General features: G+C 43.6%; 1 protein-coding gene across 1 annotated transcript in view; it reads right to left on the reverse strand.

The window, feature by feature from the left end:
• ftcd (formimidoyltransferase cyclodeaminase) overlaps positions 1–16,477 on the reverse strand; it is a 31,916-nt gene that overhangs the window by 8,602 nt on the left and 6,837 nt on the right. Inside the window, exons 5-11 of the mRNA XM_033024214.1 lie at positions 16,103–16,282; positions 9,319–9,456; positions 7,404–7,535; positions 5,596–5,657; positions 4,814–4,943; positions 2,981–3,142; positions 13–56 (exon numbers count right to left, since the gene is read on the reverse strand). Of these exons, the coding sequence (XP_032880105.1) occupies positions 13–56; positions 2,981–3,142; positions 4,814–4,943; positions 5,596–5,657; positions 7,404–7,535; positions 9,319–9,456; positions 16,103–16,282 (848 nt within the window). The remainder of the gene's footprint in view (positions 1–12; positions 57–2,980; positions 3,143–4,813; positions 4,944–5,595; positions 5,658–7,403; positions 7,536–9,318; positions 9,457–16,102; positions 16,283–16,477) is intronic.

Consider the following 16,477-nt stretch of genomic DNA (forward strand, 5'->3'; position numbering starts at 1 on the left):
GCTAAAGATCACCTTTCTCTTTCCACTGGTGTCAATTTGGGCATCTTGAGGGCAGCCTGAAGGAAATATAGAAAAAACACATCTGAGATTGACATCATATTTTTTCAATGGATGAAAGCCCAGCATATGGAGAGATGCAGTAGTAATCCATCAACAATACAATGAGGTCAAACATTTTTAAAAAGTTTTAAGAATGTAGTTTCAGCTCCAACAATCTGTTCCTCCTTCCATTCCCTCTTACACCTATTAATGTTCAGCCCATGCTGTGAAAGGTGCTACTTGCACAAAGACTGCCTCTCATTTTATGGCATGGAGTGACATAGGTTAGAGCAAAGAGATGGCCATTGCCTGCTGATGGTCTCTGACCCTGTCTGTGCTCCATCCCAACTTGTTTCTTCAGAGCTGAACAGCACATCCTCTGTCCTTCGTCAGATGTCTGTAAATAATTTCTTGCTGGATTTATTCATGATTGCCTTATATTTATAGCAACTAAATTTACTGGCAATTTCCCCTCTGGACAGGAAGGCTGTCAGCATCCACACCCTTGTAATGGACTGTTCGAACTACTTCCCTCCGGCAGACGTTACAAGGCCTTCTACGCCCGAACCTCCAGACTCAGGAACAGCTTCATTCCCAGAGCTATAGCGGCTCTGAACCGGCCCGGCTGAGTGCCCCCCATCCCCCTGGACTGTTTCCCTCGGATGGTCATGTCGCACAGACACATCTGCACTTTAGTCTGTTTGAACTGTTTTGACTATTTTACTGTTCTTTTTACAATCCATGTTCTCGGGGTATCTAAATCTAAATTTTATTCGTTATTTATGTTATGACATCGGATGGAAGCTGCATACCAAATCTCGTTGCGCTTATGTGCAATGACAATAAAAGATATTATTATTATTATTATTATTATTATTTTGGTCATCCCCTCAGAGTAAAGACCTTTAAGACTACTCATCCTTTCCTGATACCTTTCAATTCCAATGTTATCTCGTATTTTTTGTATCTTCTCCAATGTTTCTATCCATTGTATGATAAATCACAACTGTTCGCTATTGCTTGTAAAAATAGAAAGATTGAGCAGGTTGGCTCAACATTCCTTTGAATTGAGAAGAATGAGAGGTGATCTTATTGAAACATCAATTGTTTTATAATTCTTCTCGGAGGGTGCAGAGTTGAAAGAGAGTGGTAGATTCTCAATAAATGAGTGAAAGATCTCATACCTTATCTACTTCTACTGCTGCCTTCAGGGATCCTTGGACATTCATAGCAAGGTCTCTCTGTCCTCAGTACTTTAGAGAGTTCTGCCATATCTCCTAGACCACCGTTTCTCAACCGGGATTCCCCGGAATGCTAGGGATCCGCGAGAGGTCGCTCGGGATCCGAGAGAAATAGTGATAAATAGACTAATTATATGTAAATGCATTTTTGAGTCATTTTTGTGTTTAATTTCATGTTTGTAATTTTATTATACACGTACGGAATATTTAGTGACGTCTATTTAGCAACCTCATATTTAGCGACGTCTATATGGCGCCAGTGTGAAATGGCCTTTAGTGGTCAGTGGACAGGAGCTGCACGTGATGGATGTGTGTATCATCAAGTGATTCACTCGAGTACAGACGCATGCACGGTCTCCATCAGTCCTGTCTGAGCCTCCTGGCGTGCAGGTACAGTCCTCATTCACCCACGTTATTTAGTAATTTTTACCTATCATTTAGGGATGTTATATGAATTCTTTAAATGTAAGTATGTTTATGTTTATTTGTGTTAGTTTATCAAAGGTTTAGTTATGTATGTTTTTGTTAGTTTATGAAAAGTTTGTGTGTTGTTCTCTCTCTCTCTCTCTCTCTCTCTCTCTCTCTCTCTCTCTCTCTCTCTCTCTCTCTCTTCCAAGGTTAGTTCTGCTTGCCTTTATTTGCTTCAGTTTTGAACAAGCAGTTTGATTTCAGTTTTTTTTTGCATTGTCAATAAACTTGAGAAAAACTTAAGTTATTTTTTGTTTAAACCAGTTATCAGAATAATATATTATGTTTGCCTTATGAATAAGTTTATGAAAGAGAAAGAGATTAATAAAGATATATAATAATTTTTATGCAGGGGTTCCCTGAGGCATGAAAATGATTTCAAGGGTTGTGCAAGGGTAAAAAGGTTGAGAAACGCTGTCCGAGACTAATTATTTCTCCCAAAATTCATCGACGTACGTTTAGCAGGATTAAATTCCCGATGAAATTTGTTTGCCCATCATACCAATTCACCAATGTTGTTTTGTAGCTGAAGACAACCCTTACCACCATAAACAAAACCAACAATTTTCTTGTCACCCGAGAACTTATGAATCATATCTTCTACATTCACATTCAGATCATCATGTACTTTATATGAACAAACAGTAAGGATCTTAGTTAGTCACAAAAAGTTGGAATAACTCAGCGGGTCAGACAGCATCTCAGGAGAAAAGGAATAGGTGACGTTTCGGGTCGAGCCCCTTCTTCAGTCTGAAGAAGGGTCTCGACCCGAAATGTCACCTTTTCCTTTTCTCTAGAGATGCTGTCTCTGACCTGCTGAGTTACTCCAGCTTTTTGTGTCTATTTTCAGTTTAAACCAGCATCTGCAGTTCCTTCCTACACAGTAAGAATCTTAGTGATCCCGGAGATAGACTAGGATCAAAGGCTTCCAATTGCCAAAAAAACATTTACAATCACCCTCTGCCTCTCATCATCATGCCCATTTTGGATCTTATGCCTTAGTTTGGACCAATCTCCCAAGTGGAATCTCAACCGCACTGCTCTGGTAAATACACCTGATTACCTTTTAAAAAATATTCAGTCAAATTGTCAGATAGGATTTCTCCTTCAGAAACCATGCTGACTATTCAGGCTTAATCCCTGGCTTTCCAAATTCAAATGAACCATGTCCTGAGGTTGTGAAGATGGCTTGTGTAATAACAAACTGTTCATCACTTTACTGACTCACTCACCATGTAGCTGTTAAATGCGTTGGAGTCATCATCCACCATAGCAATAAGGTCATTCATGACGTGATGAAATGGAGTAATCAGCCTCCTCATTGTTCCATCCAGATGTTCATATTGTCGTTTCCCGTAGGACATCAGCCCAACCATAGAGCCCAATGCTGCACCCTGGAGAACCAGATGACATCAAGGAGTAGGGAGTGAAGGACATACACATGCAGACAAGCCGCTGTCACAGGGAATCTCTGGGGTCATACAGCTGGTCAGGTATTTTCACAGCCTGACACTGGTGGGGAACAGAGACCCTAATTTGCAGTGAGGAAGGTTGGTAAGGGTTGTCTGAAGAAGGGTCTCGACCCGAAACGTCACCCACTCCTCTCCAGAGATGCTGCCTGTCCCGCTGAGTTACTCCAGCTTTTTGTGTCTATCATCAGTTTAAATCAGCATCTGCAGTTTCTTCCTTTACACATGCTTTCTGACCCATTGAGTTACTCCAGCTTTTTGTGTCTATCTTTGTTGTTAAGTATTCTTGTGCAATGGAATGACAGCACCAGAAAAAGGCAGAAAGCAGCTATTCTGGTTGAATCAAGTAATTTGAAGGGAATATTGGTTCATGATTTAACATCACAGAAGGTTCCAGAACCAGGGTCCACCGTCTTAGAATAAAGGGGAGGCCATTTAGGACTGAGGTGAGAAAAAACCTTTTCACCCAGAGAGTTGTGAATTTGTGGAATTCCCTGCCAGAGGGCAGTGGAGGCCAAATCACTGGATGGATTTAAGAGAGAGTTAGATAGAGCTCTAGGGGCTAGTGGAATCAAGGGATATGGGGCGAAGGAAGGCACGGGTTATTGATTGGGGACGATCAGCCATGATCACAATGAATGGTGGTGCTGGCTCAAAGGGCCGAATGGCCTCCTCCTGCACCTATTTTCTATGTTTCTAAGGTAACGTTCGCAGGCATGATCTCAGTTACTCAGTGAAGTTCGCTTTAGAATTAAAAACACTTAGCCTAAATATTGGATCTTTTGGGTTTTTTAAAATGCAGAAATCACATATGGGTTGGATCTAACTATTACTTTCGGATGAAATCACACTCATTCAGCCACTGTCCCAGGCACTTCCATGTACGATTCACCTGAGAATGCCGGACATTTGTCTTGTGTAATTGCACCTCATGTTATCACACATTAAGCAGCATTACTGGAGCCTTTGGGCAACACTGACAAACCACTGAATACCCATGAGAAAACCACGAGCGTGTTGTGCTAAAATCTGCTATGATCAACAATTCTGGGTCTCTGTCTGGCACACACTATCCACCACCTTCATCACTGGATGCTCTGCCACTGATCACAGTCTTTCCATGCTGCACAGTAACTTGCGGCATGGCACTCCAGCAGAATAATTGCCTGCGGGTCCTCCACACATAAAGGCATTCTGTCCCTTCCCCAACCTCCAGCCACCCTGATTCCCCGTAACTCTGGACACTTTAAGGTCCAATATCCTTCCCAGGGACCAAGGTGGAAAAATATCAGCAACTAGGAACTGCTGTCCCATTCCAGCACATTACTTGGGATGTGAACCACCATCAGGATGTGTTCAATGTATTTTTGGTCTGTTTCATAATTTTTCTTCTCTACCGGGGTGCTGACTGGGGCTAAACACTGTTCACATCCCATTCATTAATGGAACAGCTAAACTCTCATCAAATAAATAGGTCATACAAATTACATTGCCATTTGGAGGCACATAACCAAAAATTATAATCTGGGACCAAGAACATGAGTCACTGGATTATGATGTTGATTCTCAGCCCTTCTCAAACTTTGCTATACAAACCATGGCAGCCACGGCAGCAGCAACGGAACCTCCCCCTGGGGCTGCGGTCCGTGCTCCAACGCTCTGGATAAATTTCCGCAAGGGTAAAGAAATTAGGCAGCCCTCTTCCTTCTCATCCCTGATCATGTACCTGATAAAGATAATATAAATAAGAAAACAGAAACTGCAGGAAAGACAGCAGTTCAGGCAGTAACTGGGGAAAGGTAAACAGGGTTAACGTTTCAGCTCATTTTTCTGTCTCTGTCCCTTAGCTGCCAAATATTTTGAACATTCTCTTTCTTTTTGCTTTCCATCAGAACTAGAAACAGGCATTCAGCCCCTTGCATGCTGCTGTTCAAGATCAAAGGTGATATTTTCCCTAGGCACCACTTTCCTGCCCTAACCTCATATCCCATGATCTCCTTAATATTTAAAAATCTCTCAATCTTGAATATACTTGGCAAATGAGATCCCACAGACTTCCCACTTGAAGATTCCAACAATTCCCCACTCTCTGGATTAAAACAATTCTTATCATTTCTGCCCTGAATGGCCAGCCCCTTATTTTGACAGTAAACAACATACATGGAGATGGAGATATACAAGTGTCATGGAGATATACAGCACAGAAACAGGTCCTTCGGCCCAACTCAGCCCTGCCAATTAATTTGACTATCTGAGTTAGACCCATTTACCTGCATTTGTTCTCTCCACTTCTTTTCTATAAATGTCTTTTACACATTGAATTCGTGAAGAAACCTGAGAATCAGAAGTATATCAATGATTTCCTGTTCAATACTTACTCAATTATTCTTTCTTTAGCATTGAAAGGAGCAAGAGAATCCAGCCCCAGGCGATTTACTACCTACAGTAAAGTAGATGAAGCAATATTAATATATCACAGGCATTCAGTCCAAACCTATTCTGACTATTAAGTAAATCATAACTCTTCCATACTTTACCTCAATCTTACTGCCGTAATGGCGTGACCTTTAATACTTTGGTCTAATAACAAATTTCTGTAAATTTTAAATAGTCCCTAGTGTGTAGGATAGTGTTAGTGTAAGGGGTGATCAATACAATACAATACAATACAATACCGTTTATTTGTCATTTGAACCTCACATGAAGTTCGCTGATCTATGCCGATTCAGTGAGCCAAATGGTCTGTTTCCACGCTGTATCTCTAAAGTTTGAAATCAAGCTAGATATTGGAAGTGCTGATGTCACCTCTATGTTACAAACTGATTTAAGGCCATCATGGAGTAAATTAGTTGATTATTGCGTGTGACACTCTAGATATTTTCTGGAAGACAGGCATTGGATAATTAAAAAATCTGAAGAAGGGTTTCGGCCCGAAACGTTGCCCATTTCCTTCGCACCCGCTGAATTTCTCCAGCATTTTTGTTTACCATCGGATAATTAAAGTCATACAGTGTAGGACCAGGCCTTTGAGCCCATCCTACCCATGCTGGCCATTATGAACATCCAATCTAATCCCATTTTCTACGCAATCAGCCCATAACTAACTACGCCTTGGTGCTGCAAGTCAAAATATTACATGGAACATAGTACAGTTCAACACAGGACAAGCGCTTCGACTCACAATGTTTGTACCAAACATGATGCCAAAGTTAAACTGACATCATCTGCCTCTACATAATCCATATCTCTCTATTCCTTGCACTTCCATGTGTCCACCTAAAACCTCTTAAATGCCTATTGTATCTGTCCAGCACCTCCCCTGACCATGTGTTCCAGGCCCCCATCACTCTATTAAAAAACGTCTTCCGCACATCTCCATGAAACTTTCTCCCTCTCACCGTATAGTGATGCCTTTTAGTGTTGAACATTTTCACCCTAGGGAAAAAGGTTCTGACTGTCTACCCTATCTATGCCTTTCATGGTTTTATATACTTCTATCCTTTATCTCTCCTCAACCTCTGACATTCTAGAGAAAACAATCTAAGTTTATCCAACCTTTTCATGTAGTTGAAACCCTCTAATCCAGGCAGCATTCTGGTAAACCTCCTCTGCACACTCTCCAAAGCCTCACAGAGATCTTTGCTAAGAGGTAATTGTTCACACTTTCTATGCCCTCATAACTTTCTGTATTCAATTAGGCTCCCGTAAATCCTCTCCGCTCCAAGGAAGCCAACCCAGTCTAAGTTGTCTCTCCTCGTGGAGGAATGCTTCATTCCAGGTTCTGCCTCCACCCCCAGTTTAAATTCTATTTGGAATATTTTGGAGGACCAAGAAACCAAGAACCAAGAACCACCTCTGACAAGGTCTTCTAGGCGGCCACTACTCTCTCTGTAAAATAACTTGCCCCACACATTTTCATTGAACTTTCATCCTCTTACGTCATAGCCATGCCCTCTAGAGAGGGACACTTCCACCCTGGGAAAAAGGTTTGGACTGTCTACACTACCTATGCCTCTCATAATTTTATACACTTCTATCAAGTCTCCCCTCAATGCTCTGATGTTCCAGAGAAAGAGTAGATATATGTGGTAAACTGGTAAGGATTTACTACATTTTATGGGGAATTGTTATGACACAAACAAATCGGGATTTACTACATTTTATGGGGAATTGTTATGACACAAACCAATCGGATTTTGTGCTCCTCTTCGAGAAGAAACAAGTTTTCCTTCTTCATGTAAAATTCTGCAGCATCGATCATGGCTTTCAATGGGATGAGGCCTACAATTTGAGAACCCACCACCGGCAAGTCCAAATCCTACAGAGCAAACAGCATTTGTTCAATGTGAAAATCCATCAAGAGCATTTAATTAGCAAATAGCTTAAATAAATCCGAGATCTGCATTGAAACTGAAGTATGTTTCTAGTTAAAGGAAATTACACAGAGCTCTATAGACCGCAGTTACATTATCTAATAGATATCGAATATGTCATCTGAGAAGATGTGATTAAGCTTGAGGGGTGAAGAACAGATTCACAAGCATATTGGACCGGAGGGCTTTGGTCATAAAGAGAGGCTGGATGGGATGGGGCTGGTTCTTCTGGAATGAAAGAGATGCAGAGATGACCTGGAAGAGGTTTATAAAATCAGGTGAGGCATAGATAAAATGGATGCTCAGTCTTTTTCCATGGGTAAGCACTCTAAAACTAAAAAGTACAGGTTTAAGGTGAATGGATTTAAAATAGACCTGAGGGACAGGCTTTTCACACCGAGGGTGGTGGGTATATGGAAGAGCAGCCAGAGGAGGTGGTAGAGGCGGGTACAATTATGTTTAAGACATTCAGATAGGTACATGGTTGGGAAAGATTTTAATTGAAACTAGACTAAGTGGGACAAGTTGGGTCCCTGACACACGGGAGGCCTGGTCTCCCAACGCAACCCGTTCCCCAATGCAATATTCCTCCACTCACCCGTTCCCCCTATGCAACCCGTCCCCCCAACGCAATATTGCACCACTCACGCATAGCCCCCAAATGCGCAGGCACGGCTCGTTTTCCCTCATCCCCCAGCACTCCCTCCCCCTCTTCTTCACCCTCCCTCTTCTTTCCCCTCTCCTCCTCCCCTCCCCAACCCTTCCCCCCAACTCTCCCTCCCTCCCTCTGCCCACTCTGGCTCAGCTGCCGCTTGGCCCGTCCCTGTACTGTCCGACCGCCCGTTGCTATCGCTCGGCTTGTCCCCGCCCTGCCCACCCGGCTACCTGCCTGCCTGCTTGTTGTGCCGCTGGGCTGCAGGGGGGGGGGGGGGGGGATGGAGTCGATGGTCGTCACAGTGGGCACCACGGGTTTCGGTGAGCTGGTGGAGAAGATCTCCTCCGAGAAGGCCGTGAGGGTGAGTTACCGCAACGGCGGTATCAGAGGGGGACAGACCCGGGAGGACGGGTAGACAGGACCGCCATTGCCACAGAGGGTAGGCGGGGGAGAGGGGTGAGTGATGAGGGAGAGAGAGACAGGACCAGGACTTCTACTGGGCCTCCACTGGGCCTCCAATGAACCCCCCCACCCCCGCGGCTGCCGCCGGTGTAGGTAGACGATAGACAAGTTACTGTGAGGAGGGGAGAGAGGAGTTTGTGAGTGAGGCGGGACAGGCCGCTGCCGGTGGGGCAAGAAGGGGCGTCGCCATCCTGGTAGTAGCATTGACTGACAGGAGAAGAGACCAATCTGAGTGGCGCTGACTGAAGGAATCTGCGCATGCGCGGTTTTTAAGATTCTGAAACCTCGATAACTTTTACAATATACCATCGATCGGAACGAAACTTGTTGCATTCGCAGCACAGGAGAACGGTGAGTAATCTAGCGAAATATTGTAGCGCTATTGCGTACCATCTTTGCGCAAAGAGAAAAACCCCGCTCACCGGAAGAGCACAAGATCAGAGTTTCAGTTATGTATAGATTGGACAAATTTTCCTCCAAAAGGGACTAGCTCAGAAGTCATCTTTGTCGGCACGGGCAAATTGGGCTGAAGGGCCTGTTTCCCTGCTGTATAACACAATAACTCCAGCAAAAGAGTTTACATTACAATACTTATATTATGTTGATATTACCTCAGCATCCTTACGAACTTCTTCAAATACTGCATGCAGTGCAGTCACTTCAAAATCAAGCAGGTTAGTAGACACCTGGGCAATATTGGCCTCCTCCAAGTACCAGCCAATAGCCTGCACTTTGTTCATACGTCCTGGCTACACAAAGAAAGGAAGTGTCATGGAGATAACGTCAAAATTGGTCCATGATAAACTTTAGCAGACAGCTTCCATCTAAATGTGATTTGGGTTCAGAATTATCAAGGCCACCACATGGATTTTACCAATACTTGCATTCCCTTTACATCTAGGATATTAATTATTGCTGAGTAATTAGGTATCAGATAGTTAAGGTGGTATAGTGTAATAGTGAACTTGATGGTTCCAAAGCAAAGTAATTGGGCATCTGTTAGTTATAGTGCAAGGCTTCCTTTTTTTCCTGATGATTATAGTTTAGTGTAGCTGGGTATTTATGAGGAGCAGTGAAACTGGGTGTTTAATTAATATAGAACAGAGTAACCATGCATCAGATAGTTATAGAACAGTGTAACTACTCATTCTCTAGTTACAGAGAGGTCGAAGCAGCAAACTGATGGTTATACTACTGTATTACTGAATATCACTTGGTTGGCAGAGCAATTATTTTATGAAGAAATAACACTGGAAAGCAGTGAGGGCATCAGTCAAAGTCAGCATGGATTTATGAAAGAGAAATCATGCTTGACTAATCTTTTGGAATTTTTTGAGGATGTAACAAGTAGAATGAATAAGGGAGAGCCAGTGGATGTGGTGTATCTGGACTTTCAAAAAGCCTTTGACAAGGTCCCACACAAGAGATTAGTGTGCAAAATTAGAGCACATGGTATTGGGGGTAGGGTATTGACATGGATAGAGAACTGGTTGGCAGACAGGAAGCAAAGAGGATGAATTAGCTGGTCCTTTTCAGAATGTCAGGCAGTGACTAGTGGGGTGCCGCAAGGCTCGTTGCTGGAACCCCCCCCCCCCCCCCCCCGTTGTTTACAATATGTATTAACGATTTAGATGAGGGAAATAAATGCTCGGTGGCAGTGTGGCACTGCCACTCAACAAAGCTGGGTGGCAGTGTGAGCTGCAAGGAGAATTCTATGAGGCTGCAGGGTGACTTGGATAGATTGGGTGAGTGGGCAGATTAGTATAATGTGGATAAATGTGAGGTTATCCACTTTGGTGGCAAGAACAGGAAGGCAGATTATTATCTGAATGGTATCAGATTGGGAGAAGGGGAGGTGCAACAAGACCTGGGTGTGCTTGTACATCAGTCACTGAAAGTTATCATGCAGGTACAGCAGGCAGGTACAGCAGGCAGTGAAGAAAGCTAATGGTATGTTGGCCTTCATTGAGAGAGGATTTGAGTTTAGGAGCAAGGCGGTCCTACTGCAGTTGTACAGAGCCCTGGTAAGACCGCACCTGGAGTATTGAGTGCAATTTTGGTCTCCTATTTTGAGGAAGGACATTATTGCAATTGAGGGAGTGCAGCGTAGGTTCTCCAGGTTAATTCCCGGGATGGCAGGACTGCCATATGTCGAAAGAATGGGTCGACTGGGCTTGTATTCGCTAGAATTTAGAAGGATGAGAGGCTATCTTATAGAAACATATAAAATTCCTAGAGGATTAGACAGGGTAGATGCAGGAAAAATTTTCCCAATGTTGGGGGAGTCCAGAACCAGGGGTCACAGTTTAAGAATAAAGGGTATGCCATTTAGGACTGAGATGAGGAAATACTTTTTCACCCAGAGAGTGAAATTCCACCCTTCTGTGGAATTCTCTGCCACAGAAGGCAGTGGAGGTCAATTCACTGGATGTTTTCAAGATTTAGATTTAGCTCTTAGGGCTAAGGGAATCAAGGGGTATGGGGAAAAAGCCAGAACAGGGTACTGATTTTGGATGATCAGCCATGATCATATTGAATGGTGGTGCTGGCACAAAGGGCCGAATGGCCTCGTCCTGCACCTATTTTCTAAGTGTCCATGTTTCTAACACAAAATTTGCAAGATGTTTTGGAGAATCAAGTGTCTATTGAAAATGAGCTTGATGACCTAATTGACGTTGATTGCGGTCAGGTCATTTCCAATGCCCCTGAGGACAACACCTGCAATATGTGCTTTCAGTTGCAGTTCCTTCAGGACTGGGTTAAGGAATTGGAGTAGCAGCTGATGATCTCAGGTTTATCTGGGGGTGTGAGAGTGTCATAGATAAGAGTTCCAGTCAGGTGGTCGCACCTAAGGTACAAGCAGGAAGTAGATCTTTGACCACCAGGAAAGGGGGTAGGAAGAAAGTGCAGGATCCCCTTGGGGTCGCTCCCCTCCACACTGTGGACGGCACAGCTATTGACTCCATTTACACCTCACGTTGCCTCAGCAAGACCAGCAGCATAATCAAGGATGAGTCGCACCCTGGCCACTCCCACCTCCTCTCTCCCATCAAGCAAAGGGTATAGAAGTGTGAAAACACACACCACCAGATTCAGTGACAGTTTCTTCCCAGCTGTTATCAGGCAACTGAATCATCCTACCACAATCAGAGAACAGCACTGACCCTCAGATTATCCTTGATCAGACTTTGCTGGCTTTATCTTGCACTAAACGTTATTCCCATATCATGTATCTATACACTGTAAATCGATCGATTGTAATCATGCATTGTGTTTCTGTTGACTGGTTAGTACGCAACAAAAGCTTTTCACTGTACCTTGATACTCGTGACAATAGACTAAACTGAGTGGCGCAGTGGTAGAGTCTCTGCCTTACAGAGCCTGGGTTTGAACCCGACAACGATACGTCTGTATGGAGTTGGTACATTCACTCTGTGAGTGTGGGTTTTCTCCAGATGCCCTGGTTTCCTCCCACATTTCAAAGACATGCAGGTTTGTAGGTTAATTGGCTTCTGTAAATTGTCCCCAGTGTGTAGGTTAGAACTAGTGTACATGGTGATCATTGGTCAGTGCAGACTCGGCAAGGGCCTGTTTCCACGTTATATTTTTCTAAAACTAAAAGCAAACTAAAGCAGGTACTCTCCTTTGGATACCGTTGTAACAGAGGACCAATTAGGGGAAAGCAGCAGCAGTGGGCTGACCTGTGGTGTTGAGCCTGGCTCTGAGGCACAGCTAAGGAAAGGAAAAGTCTTACAAAGGCCTAATGACAGGAGACTCGTTAAAGGCACAGACAGGAGATTCTGTGGCTGAAAATGAAGGTGTATTGCCTCCCTTATGCCAGGGTCCAGGATGCCTCCAAGCTGTTGCAGAACATTCTCACAGGGGAGGCGCTTTAGCCGGAAGTCGTTGTGCATATTGACGCAATTGACATGGGTAGGAAAAGGGATGAGGTCTTGCAAAGTGAATATTGGGAGATAGACAGAAGATTAGTATATATATATATAATATATATAAGCATCTGGATAAACAGGGTCTGATTAGGAACAGTCAACATGGATTTGTGCCTGGAAGGTCATGTTTGACTAATCTTCTTGAATTTTTTGAAGAGGTTACTAGGGAAATTGACGAGGGTAAAGCAGTGGATGTTGTCTATATGGACTTTAGTAAGGCCTTTGACAAGGTTCCTCATGGAAGGTTGGTTAAGAAGGTTAAACTGTTGGGTATAAATGCAGGAATAGCAAGATGGATTCAGCAGTGGCTGAATGGGAGAAGCCAGAGGGTAATGGTGGATGGCTGTTTGTCGGGTTGGAGGCAGGTGACTAGTGGGGTGCCTCAGGGATCTGTGTTGGGTCCTTTGTTGTTTGTCATGTACATCAATGATCTGGATGAAGGGGTGGTAAATTGGATTAGTAAGCATGCAGATACCAAGATAGGGGGTGTTGTGGATAATGAAGAGGATTTCCAAAGTCTACAGAGTGATTTAGGCCATTTGGAAAAATGGGCGGAAAGATGGCAGATGGAGTTTAATGCTGATAAATGTGAGGTGTTACACCTTGGCAGGACAAATCAAAATAGGACATACATGATAAATGGTAGGGAATTGAAGAATACAGTTGAACAGAGGGATCTGGGAATAACCGTGCATAGTTCCTTGAAGGTGGAATCTCATATAGATAGGGTGGTAAAGAAAGCTTTTGGTATGCTAGCCTTTATAAATCAGAGCATTGAGTATAGAAGCTGGGATGTAATGTTAAAATTGTACAAGGCATTGGTGAGACCAAATCTGGAGTATGGTGTACAATTTTGGTCGCCCAATTATAGGAAGGATGTCAACAAAATAGAGAGAGTACAGAGGAGATTTACTAGAATGTTGCCTGGGTTTCAACAACTAAGTTACAGAGATAGGTTGAATAAGTTAGGTCTTTATTCTCTGGAGCGCAGAAGGTTAAGGGGGGACTTGATAGAGGTCTTTAAAATGATGAGAGGGATAGACAGAGTTGATGTGATCAAGCTTTTCCCTTTGAGAATAGGGAAGATTCAAACAATGACTTCAGAATTAAGGGACAGAAGTTTAGGGGTAACATGAGGGGGAACTTCTTTACTCAGAGAGTGATAGCGGTGTGGAATGAGCTTCCAGTGGAAGTGGTGGCGGCAGGTTCGTTGGTATCATTTAAAAATAAATTGGATAGGCATATGGATGAGAAGGGAATGGAAGGTTATGGTATGAGTGCAGGCAGGTGGGACTAAGGGAAAAAAGTTGTTCGGCACGGACTTGTAGGGCCGAGATGGCCTGTTTCCATGCTGTAATTGTTATATGGTTATTACAACTCAGGACTCTGAGTGTAGCAATCTCTGTGCCACGTGCAAATGAGGGTAGAAATAGGAAGATGGGACATATGAAAGTGTGGCTCAGGAGTTGATGTAGGGGGCAGGATTTCAGATTTAGAGACCACTGGGAAATCTTCTGGGGCAGAGGTGACACGTACAGATGGATGTGTTGCATCTGAACTGGGGGGGGGAACAAGTATCCTTGCAGGTTGGCTAGTGCTAATCAGGAGGGTTTCATCTAGAGAGGCAGGGAGGTGGGAACCAGAGTAGAAGGCCAGAAATTCTAAAGAGTGATGGGCTGGTAGTGGTTAGGGCAAATAAGTCAAAGAAGGAAGGACAAATAGGGAAAGTGAAGCAATATGATGGCACTGATGGGTTGAAGTGTGTCTTTATTTCCATGCGAGGAGTATTGTGGTGAAAGTAGAACTTAAGTTAACTTAAAGCTTGGATTGAGACTTGGGACTATGATGTTGTGGCCATTGTGGAAACATGGATGTGGGAAGGACATGACTGGCAGCTCAATGTTATGGAGTTTGATGTTTCAGACGTGATTGAGAGGAAGGTGAGGAGTTGCATTACTGGTCAGAGATTCTGTCACGGTGGCACTACGAGGAATTATTGGAGGGTTTGTTCACTAAGGCAGTATGGGTAGAGCTAAGAAATAAGAAAGGTGCAAGCCCTCTAATGGGATTGCACTATAGGCCCCCAAAACAACCCTCACCAAGAGTCACTTGTCAGTTCTTGTGACCCCCCTTCCCCTCACTTTTTACTCGCTGCTATTTCCCCAACATCAGTCTTGAAGAAGGGTCCTGCCTAAAAATGTAATTTGTCTATTTCTCTCTTTCAAGGAACTATGTACCACTACAGATGCTGCCTGACCTGGATGAAAATGCACAAGGCATGATAAACAGGTTTGCAGATGACCTAAAGTGGGTGGCATCGTAGATAGTGAAGAAGGTTAGCAACAATTGCAGCAGGATCATGATCAATTGGACAGGCGGAGTTAATGGAGTTTAATACATTTTGGGAAATTAAACCAGGGTGGGACCTTCACAATGAACGGCAGGGTTCTGGGGAGTGTTATAGAGCAGAGGGATCTAGGAGTGCAGGTACGTGGTTCCTTGGAAATGGCAGGTAGATAGGGTGGTCAAAAAGGTTTTCAGCACATTAGCCTTCATCATTCAGAGTATTGAGCATTGAAGATGGGAGGTTATGTTACAGTTGTATGACATTGTTGAGGTCACACTTGGAGTATTGAGTTCAGTTTTAGTCACCCTGTTATTAGAAAGATGTTGTTAAGCTGGAAAGTGTACAGAGAAGATGAGATAATTAGATAAGGTAAATGCAGTCCTTTGCCCAGAGTAGGGGAATCAAGAATCGAAATAGGTTTAAGGTGAGAGGGGGGAATGATTTAATCGGAAGCCGAGGGGCAACTTTTTGTATTACACACAAAGGGTGGTGAATATATGGAACGATTTCAAGAGGAGATAGTTGAGGCAGGTACGATCACAATGTTTAAAAGACATTTGGATAGGTACATGGATAGGATAAGCTTAGAGGGATATGGGCCAAATGCAGGCAGGTGGAACTAGTGTAGGTGGGGTATGTTGGTCGGCAATGGCAAGTTAGTTCGAAGGGGTTGGGTCATAGAAACCAGTGATTTTTCTGAAACTGCATGTGCCTATATAAGTTTCCATGCTGCATAATTCTATGACTTTTATGAGCTGCTGAGTTCTCCAGCAGTTTCCTTTTTTGCATTGTGTAAAATATTGATTGATGTCACTTGCTATTGCTTTCCTTTAATGTTTAGGGACTACAAAATACAAGCACTGGAGAATTGGTGTTTCTGCCAATAGCATCGGCCTCCCTCACTGTAGGTTAGTGTGAAATTGATTTGGGTAAACTGATCCAGATCGATTGACAGGCAGACTTGTTAGGCTATCCTTTTTGCTGTGGAGCATTTGGTTGATTTCTTAACAGCAAGATGGATCTTCCCAGATATAGTGTGGAGGAAACTGCATTGGTTTGTCTTACAGATGCCCTAATGCAGCACTGAAGAGCACTGACCTGGTCCTTCCCACGCCCCTGTTCTCGGATGTTCAGTGCGAGACGGTGCGCTTGCTCCTTCGTGCTCAAGAGATTAACATTGTATGCAATGAGGAAATTCCGTGCTCCGGTTACCGTGGCTCCCCAACGTGGAATAAAGGTTGCCGTGCCAAAATCAGGAGCCCAGTCAGAATTCTGCAACTGGATGCAACAGGTGGATTATTGCACAAAAACTGCTGGGTCATAGAAACCAGTGATTTTTCTGGAACTGCATGTGCCTATATAAGCTAACTTGGTCTGTTTAAGGACCATCTCCAAGCCACAAACATCCCCCTGCCCACTCCCACACCACTCCATAAGAGAGCCACAAACTTTAACTAATTGCAGAATGAAAGG

Source organism: Amblyraja radiata, chromosome 7, assembly GCF_010909765.2.
Source record: "Amblyraja radiata isolate CabotCenter1 chromosome 7, sAmbRad1.1.pri, whole genome shotgun sequence".
Lineage (NCBI taxonomy): Eukaryota > Metazoa > Chordata > Chondrichthyes > Rajiformes > Rajidae > Amblyraja > Amblyraja radiata.